General features: G+C 43.0%; 1 protein-coding gene across 4 annotated transcripts in view; it reads right to left on the reverse strand.

Annotated features, from left to right (window-relative positions):
* Window positions 1–7,685: 7,685 nt before the first annotated feature.
* WIPF1 (WAS/WASL interacting protein family member 1) overlaps window positions 7,686–20,423 on the reverse strand; it is a 56,634-nt gene continuing 43,896 nt past the window's right edge. For 3 of the 4 annotated variants that reach the window (XM_080620419.1, XM_080620420.1, XM_080620421.1), the window contains exons 6-8: window positions 18,957–19,724; window positions 16,037–16,249; window positions 13,572–13,835 (exon numbers count right to left, since the gene is read on the reverse strand). In XM_080620419.1, coding sequence (XP_080476545.1) covers window positions 13,609–13,835; window positions 16,037–16,249; window positions 18,957–19,724 — 1,208 coding nt within the window. In that variant the 3' untranslated portion in view covers window positions 13,572–13,608. Of the gene's footprint in view, window positions 12,568–13,571; window positions 13,836–16,036; window positions 16,250–18,956; window positions 19,725–20,423 lie in introns of those variants that run through there. The other variant, XM_080620422.1, reaches the window with a different exon arrangement.

Below are 20,423 nucleotides of genomic sequence, written 5' to 3' on the forward strand. Positions count from 1 at the left end.
AGAAGGCACAGTAAATATTGGTCTTGATGAAATTCACCTCTCTAAAGTAAAAAGTAAAGAAAAAAAGTTCAAATTGGATTGCAGTGAATTCAGTAAATCTCAGAATAGCCCCATATGACATCAATAATATGAACTTCTTCTGAAATTGCTTTCAGGGAGACAAAGCAATGTTGCAGAGACCTCCTAAATGTATGAATTCCATCACTGGTGCTAGAGTATCAACCTGTTATTCAGTTCAGCAATAGGGTAAGTTTGCTGAAGTCAAATACAAGTGATCAAAGATGAGTTAACAAGTTAAGCAGTCTGACTGGGAATGGAAGGAAAGAAGTATGCAAGAGTCATGCAAAAAGGCCTTGTCCATTTACCTAATATTATGGTTAGGGCTGTGTTAAAGAAAATTTTCCACCCTAGGTTTCTTACAGCCAAGTCTTAGATAAATATTAATAATTGAGTGGTACAGGAATGGGAACAGTTTGAGATTGGTACCTCTGGGGAGGGACCCAGAGCAAAGAAATGTCTGGGGTTTTATACCCTTACATTCTACATGCTGGACTATCACACGCTGTTCACAGGCCTCTTGGTCCAATGGTGACTTTTGGTCAGTCTCCTTATCCATCATTGGATTCTTTCATTGTCTCCAGGTGGGCAGCACATTTTATCTCTCTGTATGTTGCTTCCTGGTAATGGGTGCAACTCCTTTATTTTCAGATTGGTCATGGTCTCAATGTCTTCATTTACATAACTAAGCACAGATTGAAAATTAAATTCAGCTTTATCTGGGTGGGAGTTAGCTGCTTTCAGCCTAAGGCTCCAGCAACTTCAGCTTCCCGTGCTAAGTGACTACTCATACTAAGCAAAGCCACCTAGTAAAAAAAAATTCAGTTTAAAGAATTCAGCTAACTAAACTTAATTCACAACAAGCTGTGTCTACTGTATCTAGATATTTACAATAATTTTTAACATTTTCACATACCCATATAATTACCGGTATGTGGTGAATCATTAAGAACAGGGCATAAGAGTTGCAGCTCTTTCTTGACCTAAAACCCATTCATTGAGTTTGACAGCTTGTTACTTACATATTCTCGGTATTCTTACTGCTCAGTCACTGTAAGAGTACTTAACTTTAGCCTGATTCCTCCAAAACAAAATAAAAAAAAGAGTTATCAGTACTGCACACAAATAAATGCTGAGTTACTCCGGAAAACTGTGCTAAAATAAGCTGCACTAATTAATAAGATGTTTCTGATGTGTGATCTGCTGCACCTGTTGTTTATTCAGCAAGCAATTGACTAGTAAAGAAACCCACACAAACAACTCCCCCAAAACAGACAAATAAACAGAAAAAAAAATATAAAATCTTGGCATCACGAATTAAAATCTTTGAAAATATTTTTTAATCGGACCCAAATACCTTTAAACTCTCTCCACTTACTAAGTGTGCCTTTGTGATCATATCATATCCCATCATTTTTCAAGCCACTATTTATTACTTACACAAACACAGTTTAAATATAATCCAGCAAGTGTATTGATTGCAGTGTGTTGCCTCCTGTGGCAGAAATCCAGTAGTTTTTTTGTTCATTTGTGTCGTCTTCATTTCACCACTTCTATAGCATTCAGTTCTTTCTGTTACTTTGTTACAGACGCATATGAGTATACCCTCATCTTCCTGAATTCTTCCGCATAAAGCTAGTGTACCTATACTTTTTTCATACTTCTCCTTCTGTAGATTCTTCCCTTGATATTGTTTCTTCATCATACATTTTCCTGATTATGTTCAGGCACTTGGCATTTCATTTAAATTCATGGCCAATAGTTTAATCTCCAATGGAGTGCCAGAGTGATTGCATTTTCTATTTCTTTGACTCACAATGCAAAGGAATTTATTTCTTCTGTTATATATTTGAGTAAATACTGTTTTGAAGACTGTGGTATTGTCAGAGTGGCTTTCTTACAACTGTTGCTTCAACTTGATGTTTTCAATTCAAAAGGTATTTTAATTTTTACCTTCTCCACCTACAGTTAAACTTTTGTTAAAGACTTTATTTGTCTAGGTCTAATAGCATGACTTTATTTGTCTAGGTCTAATAGCATGCTGCTTTCAGTTGAAACGGAGTAGAGTCAGGTGTGTTACTCTCTTGCATCATTTTTATGCCAATACTAGAATTTTACTTGCTTAAGAGTTGTGTAACTGCATGGAGGATCAGGTTGTATATGTCTGGAATGAACATAGTGTTGTACCAACAGTGAAACAGTGCATAGTGTTGCTGAAGCAATGAGCTGTACATTGCCATTTGCTCATACCCCAAACCGTACAATCAGAGGTGTTGACAGTTAAATACTAAGGCCACAGCTTATGAATTGCTTCCCCTACAGGCAGTGGAATAGTAGTGAAACACATCTGGTTGAGCTAACCCCCATGCTTTGGCACTGATGGGAAAGCTGCTGTCCTGGCTGGGCATCGCTGCATCAGCCAGAGGTGCCCTGACACCCTCCCTTACACACGCCACCCCATTGCTGTCCCACTGTGAAGCAGCCACTCTCACAAAGAATTCAAGCAACTCCCGAAGGAGTCAGGGTTTCAAAGCCAAACGTGAGTGGCAAGAGGAAGAAAAGGTGATTGGTTGGCAGGCTGGCTAGCTCCTGCAGCCTGCCTTCATGCTGCCAAGGGAGTGAGCAAAGGTGGTTTTGATATGAGCTGCTGCAACTTGAGTCAGCATCTGCAGCTCTGTGCCCACACCTGTGGCTGGGGACAGAGGCCTTTGCCCAGCTGAAGGCCTCAGCAATGACCACCCCTTCAGGGAAGCCCTCATTTCACCTGCTTGCTTCAGCAGAGCTTGGCAAACTGTGCCATTTGGAATCACAGTTGTCATCTGCTGTGGGAACTACAGCCTTTCATAAAAGCAGATCAGTTGCTATATGAAAATGAGGAGGAGGTAAAAGCTGGTTAAAAAAAAATAATGAGAGGTTGAGAAATAACCCTTTAAAGTAAAATTCCCTGGTGACAATTGGAGGGAAGATCCTTGCTGATAACTGTCTAACATGCTCTTCTATAATGTATTGAGCCTCTGCTTGCCTCGAATGCAAAGCTTAGATAACTTAGAGGACACAAAGCTTCTCTTGCATCAGAGGCAGAGTATTTCTCGATATAAAGAGAAATTCCTAGGCTGGAGGTGCATCATATCTACTCCCACCTGCTTAGTTAAAAACAAACATACAAGGTTTCTCATTTTCTGATGCATGCTTTTACTTGGTCTTACATTAGAAATGTTTGCAGCTAAAAAATGGATATGAAGTTTCCCCACACACTACACAAGTAGCCAGTACATGTATGAGAAAGAGGTGTGAAGGTCCTGGCATAGAGGGTATGTGGTAACTCTCTTAGAAAGCACAGCAGGATTTTTGTTTTTAGATCAGCAATTATGTGTAGCAAACACACCAACCCTACAGTTGATAGGCATTTGAATGAAGGCACAGCAGCAGTCCTACAGGCATAGTTGAGGAGAATAACCTATATATTTAGAGGGAACAAAGAGGTTATCTGTATGTTTCCAAACAAAGGTTCCCGGGTTTTGTAAGTAACCCAAGCTCCCGGCCAAATAGCAGAAGTGAGAGTTTCTATTTTAAAAAGGGAGTAGAAAACCAACCTCAACAGAAAGATTTGAGCAATCTGCAGGAAAGGCTGGCGTTCAGGCAGCAGAGAAAGTACTAACGGGCTCTGCAGTCTCTGGCAGATACTGCAAATGGATGTTATTTAGGAGATATGCTAGTTCCAGTCAACGTACATATGACAGAGGCTGGGTTTAAGCCTACACTTTCACTCATGGCCTTTACCTTGCTGTCTCCACAAGTGATCTGAACACTTCAGCCACTTTTTGCTCGCATGGCTTGGGAGTCCTCAGACTTCAGCTGTGTGGGCTCTGCTGCTCAACAGTTTACTGTAACTTCTGCTAGAATGGAGAAGGGCAGAAAAGACCGATTTTCACAGTCCTGCATACGTCAATGCTCACTTCAAGTTGGGCAGGATGTGAGATAAAGAACTGTCTAAACACCCATCTTTACGTGAACAAAAAAGAATTTTCAGATGAGAATTAGTTATGCAACTGATCATGTGTATGTAGTGTTTGCACAAGCTTGCAGCCAAACAATCTTGCACACAAGTAAATGCGGAAGGTAGTCAAAGTGATCCCCTTTAGGATTGAAATGATTTTGAAAAGGGAGTTGCACAGGGATAAAGCTCTGCCCCAGCCACAGGGAGGGATCAGTAGTTCCTGTTTTGACAAGAGGAAGGATGAACAGCAACCAACAGCCCCTCTGCCTGCCCTTACCTTTAAGGTACTTAGGCAGGGAATTTCTGCTGTATTCTAGGGGAAAAAAAAACAAACCCAAAACCAAACAAAAAAACCCCAATCTCACTGTCCCATATTAAAAATAAAAAATGTATTTCTGTAGGCTAAACTCCAGCACTCTTGAAGAAAAAAACTTTTTTATTTAGGAAGAAAAACAGAATGGTAGAAACAGAGAGGAAAAATTATGAAAATTAGAAGCGCGTTACTGTAGTGCAGTAGAAAGCTTGGCAATAGCATACAGGCAGCATTCATGAAAGATTTCTATTTTACATTTTGAACGTAGCTTCTGCAGAAGTCGTGTATCTTAAGCCATAAATTTGTGGTTTAAGATAGAAGAAGTGATTATCTGAACTGATGTTTTTGTTCAGTAGACGGATGTTGGACACAGGGAGTGTTAGCAGCAGCCACCCAATTTATTCTCTCTGTTTTAATCAAAGTACTTTTGTGTCAGTCATCCTTGCCTCAGGATTATTTCTGTACCTGGATTGCTATTGAGATTTTTAGGTAGGTTAAGAGCCTGATTGCCAATGCAGGAAATAACAGAAGTATGAAGGATCATTACTGTTTCAAATGACTGTGACCTACGTAATTCTGCTGAAATTAAGATCCTTAGGTATCAAAATTTTAACATTTAACTATCTGTTTCCGTCAGCTATGAAAGAACAGAATAAACCAGCAGCTTTTTTTTTTTTTAATTTAACAGTTGGAAAATCTAGATGGATTTTTCTGTCCATTATGGAAGGAATCCATTATGCAGTCTTTCCCACAGTGTTTTGATCATTGAAAGTGAAAGTTTAACACAACAGAGACATTTTCTTTTCCATTCAGATGCCACCTTACAGTGCTTTGGGGACTGTAAGACAGATTTGCAAGCAGTTTTGCTTCATTTTGGGAAGTGATAGCAGAGCTACTTACCATGGGTCTGATAAGTAAGAGAGCACTTACTTTGCTAGGATGCAAATGACTGGATTAATGAAGCTCGTAGGAGATTTCCTAGGTGAGAGAAAGGCAATGGGAGGGAGACATCAGATAAGCATCTTCTGAGACTTCTGGCAGCATTAATAAATTCTTAGAGGAGTGCTTTCATGAATTATAGAAAGACAAGTTATTATTGGTGAAGTCAAGGACCAAAGAACTGCTACATCATCCTACAATGTGAAACAATCATTCTGCTCAGAGGTGTCTTTATAAGACCTGTGCATTAGTCAGTGGATGTAATCCATGTTCAGAGGCTTTTACTAGCTCACATTAGTAAGAGAAATTACTTGTATTACTTTTTATTCCTAGCACTGATGCAATATCTCTACGGTGTAGAGACAAAGTGCCATCCTGTTTATGTTTATGCTTCACCAAAGGTTTTGATTAGCAGCCTGCAATTGTGTAACCACACGTAGGCCAAGCATCACAGATAACCCAAAGGCATAACAACCAGCAGGGTACAGAAAAGGTTACTGAGGCCCTCACGTGCTTTGCAAAGTTTTATTGTGTCGTATTTGAAAGAAGGAATGGAGCCCAGGCACAGCTTTATTTGTGCACAGAAGTTAATGTGTATGTAGAATGTAATTTTTGTTTATGAAAAAAAATTGCTTGATTTTAAGTTGGCATGCACACCAGACACTCAGAGCTTGGAAGAGTAAGTATGAAACTTATAAGAGGATTACAGAGAGTCATATTCAACAAGTAAAAAAGATTAACTCCTTTAAAAGTGTAAACCACACGTTTTCATTATGTCTAAAATAAAATGCATAGGACCTCTAACAGTGTAACAGAAAATGAAACTTGGAGTCAAGCTTATGTCATGTTAGACGTTTGAGTAGTTCTCAGAGAACCATAAGACAGCAGAAGAACCTGTTAAGAATTGCTCATTATATTTGCTGTTAGCCAGAGAAAAACAAATCCTGAAGGCTTCTGTTTTGTTAGCTAATCATCGTACAGAGATGCATGGACCAATATTTAGCCCCCAGATTGATAACTGGCTAGGACCAATGTACTATTTTCAATGTGAAATGAAGTCAGACTAGGTGGGAGGGCAGGAGGGAACAGCCTGTGTATACAGGGCACAAAGGTCACTGGAAATTGTTGAACCATGATCAAAGGAGTTGTATATTTTTATGTGTGCTGCGTGCAACACGTGAGCCTTCCTGCAACTGGAGGGAACAGTCAGAACTGTTTTACAGTGTAGTCTGTGGGTTTATTTTAAAGCACCAGCATTTTTTGAGTTAAACGGAGGGAGGACTATGTTGTGGTCATGTCTAGGTCACAGCACGCAAAGTTCAGTTCCCTCTCCTTGACTTCAAGCAAGTAATTTGATTTCTTGAAAACCAGAAAGAACCATGCTTCCTTTGATAAAACATGAGATACAACCCTGCTAGGTGATCATTGCATTCATACCACCGAGTTCCCCCTAAAGGTTACTGGCATTAAGATCTTCAGACAGAGGTGTTTCTGTTGGCAAGCCAGTTCCTTTACAGCTCACAAACTCCCAGACTCTGCCTTCTATCATGGTTCTCCTATTCATATAGTCCATGCACTGGGACCAGTGGCTTCTAGGCTACATCTAGGCCAGGAGTATCTGTGGTCTTTTAAAAAAGTTGAAGTCTCTGTTCCAGTCGAGTCTATAAAATGCAAGTATCAACAAGCAGTCCCCATAGATGTCAAAGAATCCATCATCTGTGTAAGAGTAAACCTGGTGCTTAGGTTTTTGCAATATAGATGAATTACAGCATAGAGGTTTTTAGCTTGGGGTTTTAAATGACCTGTCTAATTTCTGAGGAGAAGCTGGAAGTGCAGCCTGAATTTGAGCCTCCTTTGGACTTCTATCAAAGGGTCCTTCTGTGATGAACCTGGTCAAATTATCTGAAAAGGTTAATATTCAAGATGAAGAACAGAGCTCCAAAGACAAAAGGAGGGTTTTGTTTGTTTGATATTCTCTGGCAGCCTTCTGCCTAGTGACTGGAGAACAGGAATAAAAATCTGTACTTAACTAGAGTGATTTTCCATGTCATCTCCCCGTGACAAGTGCCTAGCTTGCTTTGCCAAAAGCCAATACCCGGAGCTCATATAAAAGCTATCTACAAGCACAGCATCACTGACCATAGATTCCTTATCCTAAACTAAACTCATTATTTCTCCTTATCTGCAGGTGTCTAATCTACAGTGTATGGAGGCCTAAAGTCCTCTGAGCACTGCTGCTATGCTGCTGCACAACGGCAGGCAGGAGAGGAGGAGAGCAACCTGCCCCAGATCCTGCCAGGCTCACTGTTATGCTCTTTCTAAAGCCACCATGTTTCTGTCAAGGAAGCAACCACAGTTGTTCTTGGTGTAACAGGCTGCACCACCACTTAAATAAAAGTAAAATTTATTTGGCATAGGACAGAAAAATAAGGAGAACAAAATCACATATAAAATAAATGTTAAGCAAAAAAATTATTCACGGAACTAGATTAATATTTTATAAAAAGCTCAAACTTTAAGCATCCGATAAAAACATGTTACTTTCTGCTCAGCCTATGTTTTAAGTTATGTTTCTCAATCTTTCATGATCTTGTGTGGCTTTGGAAGTCCAAATTAAGAGGCCTTCCTCTGCATGCCATTAGTTTACCTTAAAGAGTATTTACACAAACAAAGTGTATTTCAGAATGGCAACATACTGAAGGGTTACTCCCTTTTTTAAAACATGCGGTTTCTTTTTCTTTTAGTCTGCCTACTCACCTGCCGCATACTCACTCATGTGAGCACATAATACGTGTGCCCTGCTTCTGCTGAGTAATTCCAGCACTCCCCTTTTTGCCAGTGCTCCAGGTTTACCTTTTAACTGAATGGTCCAGCCGTTTCCACCTCTCAGGCTACAAGATGCTCATTTTCTCCCAATGTACATGAAGAAGCATTCCATGAACTCACTACACTTAACATGTTACTGGCTACCTTAGGTAAGACATTCTCCTTGTTTTCTGGTGAATACAGTTTGAAAGATTAAAGTTCATACAATATATTTTATAGAGAGTCCATGTACCGCCAAAACAGGTTGTTTGCACCTGACTGAGACACAGTGATGTTCACGCTATTGCAATGTGGTATTACATAGATGCAACATTTTATATCATAATTTGTACTCTGGTATCGATCATGACATTCAGACAATTGGTTTCCATCTCCTTAAGCAATCTGCTCCTTTCCAGCATCCTGTGGCTGAGGGGCCCTATGTAGGTCTCTTGACATTTGACGTTCTGCTTGAAATAATGCCAGTTTGATCCTTCAACTATATTCTTTAATTCCAAGGCAAAAAGAACCCTTTCTATTTCCATACTTCTGCACAGCAAATTGTTGTGTTACAATGTATGTGAAGCATGATAGCAGTTTAGTTCCTTCATCCTCTGCTCCAACAGAAACCCACTTCTACAAGTGACATATAAAGAATTGTTTCTGCAAGGAGAAACTACCATTTTAAGTGACAATTTAAAGAACTTCTTCAACAGTTCAGTCTTGCGGATTCTTTCAGTGTTGGGAAATGCTGGCTTCTAAACATGAACTTTGCAACCTTATTTAAGATGTAGTTAATTTACAGAAATACATGTTTCCTGAATCACTAGCTGAGTTTCCTTTAACAACTTTGAACATTAATCACTGTGACCTCTTCTCTCAATGGCTGGTGCAGAAAGTTGTTACCAATATAATGTGTGCTTTTATTCCAAATATACTGAGCAGAAATTATTGTCACATGGTACAAAAGTAACTCCTGTTTTATATACTGACTTGAATTAAACAAAAATGAACATCTGTGGCCGTTTTCACACAATGTGAGCTTAGCGATAACGTAAAAAGATAGTTTGAGGTGTGAGGGTTTATGATACAGTGCCATTGATACAAACCCAGCAAATCTTCTCTGTAAGCAGTGAATCAAATTTAGTCCTCTAATCAACCTATACAGCCACACTGAAGTCAGCTGGGCTGTATGGATACCAATGTGAGACACTGATTTTGGGAAAGGGTTAGATTTCCAGAGCAATACCAACAACTGATGGTGGAGCTAACCATTGCCCACCTACACCTCATCTACACACCGATCCAATAGTCTCTCCATACACTGAGCCCAACCTGAAGGTAGCAGACTGAGCACATTACAACAGAAGGACTTGGCTCAAACACTGCATAATGCTACTGTTGGCACTATTTACATTAGGACTTGGAAGAGCATCACCTATTGGTTTTGCTAGTGAGACACAGAGAAGTTGACTAAAAAAGTCATAAGGCACCATTAACTCAATCTGTTTTGTATTCTTTCTTTTTAACACTTCATAGTGAAATAAATACTTTAATACTGATCATATTGTGAATAGCTACCGATACATGAAGCAATATATTGAATGATAAAATGCTGCACTGTTCTGGAATATACCTAGGGACTTCTATAGCAAAAGATATAAATAGTAAAGTTGTTGTTCAGTGAAAAAAATCCTCTTTCTCCATTGTTAAGCTATTTTACATATATGCCAAACATCTATTCTGAAGAGCTTTCTATAGTACAAAAAAGTGCTAAAACCCAAGCAGCTCAGGTTTTGTGGCTGGTTGACTGAGGGCCTTTTACAAAGCACATTTTAAGGTGAGACTGAAGTTGATTTGCCAAGTCTTTGGTAGTGGTCCAGATTTTCTGGTCAGAAAACCTTGCTCAAAAGATCAAATATAGAATATTTTGAACGATGCAGACAGTTGGCAGAACAATGTGCAGCATTTTCATTGACTTACTCAAAGTAAAACAGTCATGCTGGAAGCAGGTAAGTGATAAAAAAAGTATAGTTTCTGGAGGGTTTGGGTTTTGGTTCTTTTTTTTGGCTGCATAGCTATTTGGATATTAATAAGGATTTGGCAGGTCAAGGTACTGAAAATATTGTATTCTTAAATTCAGAATGTTGTTCCTTAGAAACTTGTAAGTGCTTCAGTTTAAGAGCATGAATACAATAATTTATCCTTTAAGTTATTGTGCTAAAAATCTTATTTGGACTTCTATTCACATAATAATATCCCAAAGAGACAGGCACTTTAAGTGACACCCATAAAATACATATAGAAATTCAGTATTGCGCTAGGTTTGATCCCTGGTGCACCTGTAACATGGAGGTCTCACTAATATCGGTTTTAAGAAACTCTTACAGCCACAATCCTGCAATTAGGTGTAGTTACATCCCTGCGCCTGCGCATTTAATTGCGGGTTCAAGACCATAAATAGTAACTTAAAATAGGTCATTAGATATAAAAATGTAAAAACCAGGTACATAATCAAATGCTATCACAGCTAACAAGATTTTGTAAACAAACACTGAAAAGGCCAAATTAAATTTGATCTGGCCAAATACAACTCTGTTCCATCCTCTTCACTGTGACTGTCCAGGCTGTCAGGCAGAAAGGGGATCTATCCCTCCATGCTCACTGACAGAGCAAAAAGTCCAATGCATTAACACTTCAGTGGAGTCCAGATCTTTCTCCTCTATATTCCCTAGATTTTGAAGGACTGACCTGATTCTAGCCATAGAGCGTACTTAGGATCATGCCTCCCATGCTACAGAAACATTTTCTTAACCTACATGACTATTCTTTGAGCAACATCCTGTGAAGCATGGCTGCTGATACAGGCTTGGGAGGGATCCCAAGGAGTATGTTGAAGAAACAAACTGTTGAGAAGACAGAGGAGATTTTCAGAGCTAACCTTCTAAAGTCCAATTAACAAAGAGCTAGCATTCAACAATATTTCAAATCCAGAATTATAATCTTCCCCTGATTTCCAAAGGCATTTTATATGCATTTAGACACTTTTGAAAATGCACTCACACAATGAACTCTTTTCCCATATACAACATCGAAAAGCCATTAAACATATTAACCAATTGTCACAATGTTAGAATACTTTACTCTCTCTTCTATTAATGAAAGCCTTGAAGCTCTCTGCAGAGACTCCTTTCAGCGAAGTTTGAAAGGACAGGCTTCATTATCAACTCAGAAGGCCAAATCTTCCCATTTCTCCTGAACCAGTGCAGACAGCAAATTTTGGAGCTGATGCTCCCACTTGAACCGACAAACCCCAGACCTCCTTCACTACATCAAAGGGCTTTCACTTACGCACATTTTTGACCTAAGGTGCCCTACTGTAATGCCAGTCAAATACAATCTCTCTGAGACTTGTGACCTAAGCCCCAGGAAGCTTTTAAAGTCAAAAGCCATCATTTAATTGTACCAAAAAAACAACTGGAAAGCAGTCTGTGGAGCATGGGGTAGCAATACTTTACAGAAGGAGCCTGCCACTAGAGTAATTGGTGCATTTGTACCAAGGCTACTTTCTGAGGACTGTTTGCATGTAGTATCAGATAGAGGGCATAACAATAATCCAGAACATGGATGGCTGTGAGCTGGTCCACATCAGAGTAGGAAAGAATTAGGTGACTAAAAACATAACACTATTAAAAAAAATGAGGGATTTTTTAACCCCTCAAATAATAAGCTCTTCACTTCTGCTTTTCTTTGGATGATTATCCACAGATAAAAACAAGGCCAGACACACTCCACCTTCGGGGCAGGATGTGCCGTCTATTGTTTAAAATAAGATGTGCTTGGTTAAGATGAAGTGAAAAGGTTTAGGATGAACTCCTGGTCACCATGTAGTAGGTCTATGGCTTGCAGAAGCAGACGGACTGAGTTAGGCATGCAAAGAAGAATCCAGGTGCCTCTGGGCTACACTCTTTTCCCCAGAAACTGGTTTTTAAACAGAAAATAGATTGTACTTTATCATTCAAATATTACAGCCACTGTACCCAAAGTGAATGAAACAGCTTTGTTCCAGTTCTCATTAAATTCAAAGCCAGACCTCCCGTGAAGCTGTCATGGGGACAGGGCTGGACTCAGTAAGCTTGATGCACGTATGTTGTATGTGGTCCACAAAATGCCTTTCATGACAGCCTGCAGTACAAGCAAATAAAATTTAAAGCTTTAAGCAACTATAGTTCATGAGCTGCATCTATTACTTCTGTAATAGAGGCTGAAGTTTTTTTCCAACTGACAAGCCAAAAGTGGAAATGAAGCAAAACAGACAACTTTCCAATGATGTGGATAGGAGAGCTGAGTTGAAGGAAACTTGAAAACAGACGTCACCCAAAGATGAGCCAGAACCCATTTCACCTTGGTATAGGTGGAAGCGGGGGGGCACCTCTTTCTTTTCGGCCAGAACCACCTAAAAGAGAAAGAAAGGTTTTGGTATTACTCCTTCTGGTTTCTTTTAAAGTAGGAGTTTACATGCAAGCCATTAACTCAGTAACTGGCAAAGATCTTGCCTAGCCATTTTGCTAAAAAAGCTTTTTAGAGTTTCTGGTTAGTTTATTAAACAGCATCAGAACTTCAAACAGTGTAAAAGAAAGTTTTTAACTAACCTTATCTCAAAATGTCTGAAAAGTATATGTGTTTTAGTCTCTTGTCCTCTACTCAAAACAGATCGATAGCTCTTGATAGCCTTACTATTTTTTGCAAACACATACTGTCTTAGTGCTACTTCCAAGACATTCAGATTTTGATTAAGGTGGCAAGCTCTAAATGTAGTAACATTTCAAAGCTCCTAATGTTTTCCCCTATATGAAGATTTTCACTGCAAACTCATGAAATAAAACATTAAAAAGCATATATTACTTTGCCTTTCTTTGTGGAGTAATGCAAATGGGATGAAAGCTAACAGGGCAAAGTGAAGGATCAGAGACTAACAGGAATTTCTGCTCCAAACCAAAACCTCGTCATTTGGAAACAGGAGAGAGAGAGAAACATCTGAATGTACAGATGATTACAGGATAATTACAAGCCACCGATGTCACTGGTTGTGAAAGAGGTAAATTGATCCTTGGGTGTATCAGGCAAAATACCACTAATGAAGATAGGAAACATTTATGCTGCAGTAGAGACATGAATGGGAACAGCATGTAACACTGACTGTAAAAGACGAAATCAAACTGAAATGTATACAGAAGGAACCCTGATGATCAGACAACATAGCTTGGAAGCAATGTAATACATCCTGATTTAATCAGTCCAGCAAAACAAAAGCTGAGAGGAGGATATGACTGTTATCTGCCTGTAGAAGAAAGGGCTGACTATAATGGCAGAGGTGTTCTCTTACAATACATATTCCAACTAAAAACCCCCAAAATTCTCCCTTCAGATGTAAGTTTGAGAGGGCTTGCAGCTGCAAACCTGCATTTAGCTTCTTCTTTGTGGTGGGGAAATGTGACTAGGCTGTTAGTCTGAGAAGTTTTGAAACCTCAGCACCCAGAGTCTTCCCTGTCCACATTGTTTTTAGGATGATACACTGAAATGCCAACAGCAGAGGTGGAATAAACTTACCTCTACTTTCATTTCTTGCTAGTTTACTGGGATAACTTCTGTTCATGGGTACATATGGCTCTGGAGGTGGCAAATCAGATATGGGATGAAAAGAAAATCTGCTTTCCCATTCATCTGAAAAAAAAAAAAATCCAAACAAAACCAAACATGCAATTTACTCGTTAGTTTTATGACACAGCTTCAGGATAGTAAACTGATGTTAATATCATGTTTGACACATATTTTATTTTGCACAATGCTTACATAGCCGAGTATTGAACCAGCATCCTACTGGAAAGTCAAGGAAGAAGATACTTTAGGTTAGTTTGAGAATGAAATGCTTTGTTCTTAGATACAGAATTTTCTGATATTCAGACTTCATTGATATACAGAGAACAGTTGAGGCATTATGATAGAATTTATGATGACAGAGAAGCCTGCATGTAACTAGTGTCAAAAAAGAAAAAATACATCAGTTGAAACATCTCTCGAGACTACAGAGACCCTGCTGATGTACTTAGTGAGTCTATAGGATTCTAAAGAATAAAGCAAGCTGATCAGTTTCTTCATTGAAATAATAGGAAATGTTTATAAAGCTCTGTTCTGCATTTGAATTTGGAGGCCCAAGGAAGAAGAAAGTGTGGGCTATCTTAAACTTTGTAATTACTTCACTTGGTTGCTTCAGGACTTTGCAACCATGCCTTTCTGGCAATATTGTTACATTTTATTGCGTAATGTAATGAGCAGCTGAGTAAGTTTTGCCTAGCAGTTGTACATGTGGTGGTTTGCTGCGATCCAGGTTTTCTGTGCTTCCTCCCAAAGGCTGCAATTGGAATTCAGTGTGCAAAGGACCTGTAGGTTCTGAACCCTGCAAATACCTTGTGTATGATAAAATGTGTCTGTGAACCACCTGCCTTATGGGACATGTGAAGCTGCTTCAAAAGCATGAGTTCATAGAATCATAGAATAGTTAGGGTTGGAAAGGACCTTAAGATCATTCAGTTCCAACCCCCCTGCCATGGGCAGGGACACCTCACACTAAACCATGTCACCCAAGGCCTCATCCAACCTGGCCTTGAACACCGCCAGGGATGGAGCATTCACAACTCCCCTGGGCAACCCATTCCAGGGCCTCACCACCCTCACAGTAAAGAATTTCTTCCTTATATCCAATCTAAACTTCCCCTGTTTAAGTTCTAACCCGTTACCCCTTGTCCTGTCACTACAGTCCCTGATGAAGAGTCCCTCCCCAGCATCCTTGTAGGCCCCCTTCAGATACTGGAAGGCTGCTATGAGGTCTCCACGCAGCCTTCTCTTCTCCAGGCTGAACAGCTCCAACTTTCTCAGCCTATCTCCATATGGGAGGTGCTCCAGTCCCCTGATCATCCTCGTGGCCCTCCTCTGGACTTGTTCCAACAGTTCCATGTCCTTTTTATGTTGAGGACACCAGAACTGCACACAATACTCCAAGTGAGGTCTCACGAGAGCAGAGTAGAGGGGCAGGATCACCTCCTTCGACCTGCTGGTCATGCTCCTTTTGATGCAGTCCAGGATACGGTTGGCTTTCTGAGCTGTAAGCGCACACTGAAGCCGGCTCATGTTCATTTTCTCATCGACCAACACCCCCAAGTCCTTCTCTCCAGGGCTGCTCTGAATCTCTTCTCTGCCCAACCTGTAGCTGTGCCTGCGATTGCTCCGACCCAGGTGTAGCACCTTACAGCTGTATTTTCTGCTTACTTTTTCTAACCTTCTAAACACCAGAAATACCAATTTTGGCCTCCTATAATTAGGTGATAGATTTACCTGCCCTTTACAAATAGAAAACAATTAAAAATAAAAGGATGATGAATCTTTAAAACACAGCAACCTCACTTTTTCAATAAATACTAGCACTGACATTTTCAGCAGGATTCTGGCAACCTCTTCCTTCATCTGTTTCTCAGCTTTGAAATCATCATTAACCTTTTCTGACTTCCAAAGTATCTTAATGTAGCTATCGTCTGAATTCATATTAAGAGAACAATCCCCCCTTAGGCTGTATTTCTGCACTGTAGCAAAGCAAAGCATGGTGAATAAGTTTCTTTTTTTCAGGTTGTATTTCAAAGGGCTATTTTGGTGACTGTATTGATGACCTTGCAGTTCTGCTCTATGTATGGCGTATTTATCCTGTTCTCACTTAGCTGAGTTAACTGAGACCCTACTGACACTCCTGATGGTCAGAAATCAAAGGTCTGCACTAGAAACAAAGCCTCTATCGCAAAGCCTTTTTGACATATGAAGGCCAAAAGCTGCTACACGGTCTCTATCAGAGGCAAACAGCTGGGTGCATGGCTTACCATCGCCAGGATCCTGGAAGCCGTTTCTGACAGCTGCCGAAGGCGGCGGTGGTGGCGGCGGCGCTGCTGAGCCCGGTCGGTCGGGGGGAAGCGGCGGTCGTGGTCCACCTCTCTGGTTGTCCAGCCCTGCCCGGGAGGGCAGCTGCGGAGTAGCGGGCAGAGCCCGTGAAGTGCTTCCATTCCTGCTTATGGGAGGAGGTGGTGGGAGTGGGCCTGGAGAAAGACAAGAAGCAAGCACACAAATGATGTTTGTACCAGGAGTTACCCTGCCAGCGGTATGCCACTGCCTGCATCCCACAGTCTCCCACGATCAAACTGGACAGGGTGGGCTGCCTTAGGTCCCCTCAGCACCCCCTTCTCTGCTCTCCAGGGCTTTCTATGGAGTTAGTGCTGATTTGAAGAGGGGAGAGCCGGGTATACCTGAGCATAAATACACCTCAGCAAGCATATTCCCATTTCCCTTAGCTACAGAAACCTCTGCAGATGTACTGGTCCTTGAAGCCACTTTTAAACCACCATAAATTACATTGGCCACAATGAGCAGAAGTTACAGCTGGAATTCATGGTACTGTGAAGGTCCAAACTTAGCCCATTTCCTTTCCATGTACCATAGCAAGGCAAGAGGACATGTAAAAGAAGAGCTCTGCTACCCTCAGAGGCTCTTTGCCCACAGGGGTTATCATCCCTGGGTGTCACAGCCAGGGCCTGCAGTGGCACACAGGGGAATTCAGCCCAGGCGTGGCAGCGTTAAGCAGCATGGCATCAGCTCTCTCGTTTGTAAACAAACATAAGTGCTGCATGCCAGTTTTTTCAGTAGTTGGAGAACATCCACCTCCCGCTAAACTGGAAACAGACCTCACACGTAGACTGGCATTCCCAGTGTTTGTGTGTCTGAGTAACTGGCATGGTAACATGACAGGTCAAATACAAAGGCACAGCCCACGTAAGGCAGGAACAGGGCTGTCCTGAGGGCAGAGGAAGGGCGCTTCTCCAAGGAGCCAGTAAATGTAGGCAAGAAAGCTGCTGCTGCCAGGGAGAGAGTTAGGACACAAGGAGATGAAGCAGAGGGTGTGGAGGGCTATGTGTGTTCAAAGGGCTAGCTACCTCTGTTTGGCAGAGTTGGGCAACTGACAATTATGTCCATTTTTATGAAATGCTTCCTTGTCCTGATGAAATCTAGCTACAGACATGCATTTTGAAAAAGAGAGCAGCAGATACTGTGTCTGAAGCAGCACACATTGAAGCATGCTTCAAGAAATCAGCTGTACTTTGTGGGTTTGGTTTCCCCCATTCCCCTTCTTCCTTGTTTTTTTACGTATTACTAAAGTTTGCCTTCAGGGAATGGTTTCTAAGAGTGAGAAGCACTTAGCAACTTTCGGAATAGTTTTGCTTGCTCTCTCTAAACCTACCTAAACCCCATCATCTACATTCAACCACTGCAGGAGTATTTACATTTATAATTTATTGCTACAACTTCCTTCTCCTTAGTAAGCCAGCAGAGAGTTGGTACAAATTTGGTAAAACCATCTGCCTCAGAAAAGAGTCAACCAGGAAAGCACCAGTGGAAGCAGCTCTTGGAAGTGTCTGATTAATTACAGACACTCTCTACAACTTTGATCCATGCTCCCAGTCAAACGTGACAAGATTTCTCTGCTTTATTTACTGCAGGCTGTGCTGGCATTGTGCCACATTGTCCCACATCCTTTGGGCTGGCAACCAGCTCCACAAAGCATGGTCTCAGGGTCACATAGCTGCACGGCTGCTATAGGTGCTGTGCTATAAGAGACCAGCACTGGTTCAAGCAGCTGGAAAACAACACTGGTGGCTGTCACCTGTGGAAACTCCCATGACGTTTATCTCTGTTCTCTGGGAGGGCAGGTCTGAGATGATTCCACATTTTTATTTCCAAAGGATGAAATGAAAGGCAGCGCTATGGAGCTTCCCAGTATGGCCTTCTCTGCAATGCTTCTCCCTTCCTGATGTTACAGGACCTGGCTGCTTGTGCTTAAATTCTCTCATCTCCAATGGGAGAACTATCAGATATTAAAAGAGCTAAGTTGTGATGTGCAGTTCTTAAAAGCTAGGAACAGCAGTTGTCACAGAGGACAAGGTATGTTAAGAAATAACCCAGAAGAGACAATTCTTAGTCTCATTAGAAATCTGCATATAGTAAGTAACAAGTTAGTCACACTGTAACAGCTGCCATTCCGTTTAACAACTGTTGGCTATGCCTTTTATTAAAATAATTTGTATTTGGCTGTAAGCGTTCGTGTCTGCCAACACGCAGAAGGTCAGGTTCTGCAAACCTCCATTCACGAGAATGGTATTAACTCACACTAGTTGACTCAAGAAGACAAATGCTGTCACCTATCAGAAGCTAGATAAAACAGCCTCTTTGCATCAAAGAACCTAATGGGGAAATCCCCTGTTTGCAACCCTTTTTTAATTACAGTAACTATAATGAAATTTGCTGCGATGTGCAAAGGCACACGTGAGCAGGCTGGTGATGCCCAGTGACTATCTTTAAGCCACCGTGATGCCCATAAACCCTCATTTCCAACTGCAGGATCCCTTGTGCCTAGCAGCACTGTGTGTTTCCCGTGCAAAGCAGGTGCGTGCACGCCAGCAGCTCACAGGGGAAGGCGCTGCCGCACGCCGCATCGCTCTTCTCCAGCACTTCTGTGAATCGTAGGTGGCGAATAAGCGACGCCCCAGCCGAAGCTATCTGATGCTGCTCCTGGGTCACAGAGGGTGAAGCACCTGCAGGGCTGCATCGGGGCAGGGCGGATGAAGATTTTGGTTACGCTCCAAGGGGTGCCGCCACTGCTGCGCAAACCGAAACCTTTCCCTTTCCATAAAGCATCGTCACTTCATCCCTCCGAGCCCACCCTGCCAAGCCCAGGACCCTCAGCGTTCCTACCTGATCGGCTGGGGGGGTCTCTGACGGGCGGAGGGGGCCTCTCGCTGGGCGGAAGGGGCAGGGGTCCGGAGCGCCCCCCCCCGGCGCCGGGCGCAGGGCAGGACCCCAGGGAGATGTTCCTCTGGGGCAGCCGCGGCATCTCGTCGCTGCCGCCGGGGACGGGCGGGACGGGGGGCGGCCCCGGCCTGCTGGGGGGCGGCGGGGGCGCCGGGGCGCCGAGGCTGGGCCGGGGTGCAGAGGGCACGGGCGGCTTGCTGTTCTGCGGCGGCGGCACGGGCAGGGCCGCGTCCCGGGCGGCGGGCGGCCTGTGCCCGGCGGGGGGCGGCGGCGGCGGTGGCGGCTTGTCCTCCGACGGCCGGCCAGGGGTGGGCGGCAGCGGCGGCCGCCCGGAGAAGGGGGGTGCCGCGCTGGGGCCGGGCTGCCGGAGCGACCCTGCCGGCCCCGAGCTCCGGCTGCCCGGGAACGGCGAGGGCAAGGGTCCCAGGCTGGGCTGGCGGCTCAAGCCCGGCACCGGCGGCGAGCCCCGGTTGTGCAGGCTGGAGGCGATGGGCCGCGGCGTGCTGGGCACCGGGGGCGGTGCGGCATCGGGCTTGGAGCCGACGTCGGGCCTCGGTGGCGGCATGCGGCTCCTCTGCGGCTCGGGAGCGGAGGTCCGCGGCCCCGAGGGCGACCCAGGGAAGCGCGGCGGGCCGCTCTGCGGAGTGAAGGGCTTGGCGGCTGTGGGGCGGCCTCCGGGCGGCAGGGCGGGCGGGCGCGCTCCCCCGGCATCTGCGGACACAAGACGGGGCATCAGCACACATCGGACAGGGTCTTCGCCCAAGGGTTCCCTAACGGGCTGTGTTCTAACGCTCTGCAAACACTGAGGGGTCAGCCGCGGCATGTGCATGCACGCCTTCGGGGCACGCAGGAATAGTTAGCAGCACTTTTGATGGCACTGGGGAATCAACGCTCCACAGGAGCAGGTTACATCCTGGTAAGGCTTCGTGAGAGACCGAAGCGGCCTCAAGGTAGCACAACGGACACAGCTATCACACAGCAAGCAATAACACGGGAAGGGAAGCAACGGTGAAGAATAAGTATTTGATATCATCAACCTGAAAGCAAAGAAATCCTAGCTTTTAAATGGTATTTAACAACAGTGCAGCAAAAGGCTCTTTTCAGCCGTTTCTAGTAGCTGTTACCCGAGGATGTTCTTGTGCACATCAGAAAAAAGGCAACCAGCTTTGCAGTAGAAGCAGTACTGTTCTGTAATGCCAGGAACTTTTGTATTACTACAAGTTCCCAAAATAGGCTGTGACACAATAGAAAGTACCAGCTCTGAGAGGCTGTTTTGTCCACATGCTGAAAAATTGCATTAGTCTAAAATATGTAAGGTTTGTAACACCCTACAATCCCCATTGCCCAGTCTTTCTTCCACAAGTGTGAAATCTTACACCATTAACCTTACAAAACTCACTGGCCCCGTAT

Source organism: Psittacula echo (genome assembly GCF_963264785.1).
Source record: "Psittacula echo genome assembly, chromosome: 6".
In the NCBI taxonomy this organism is placed as follows: Eukaryota; Metazoa; Chordata; class Aves; order Psittaciformes; family Psittacidae; genus Psittacula; species Psittacula echo.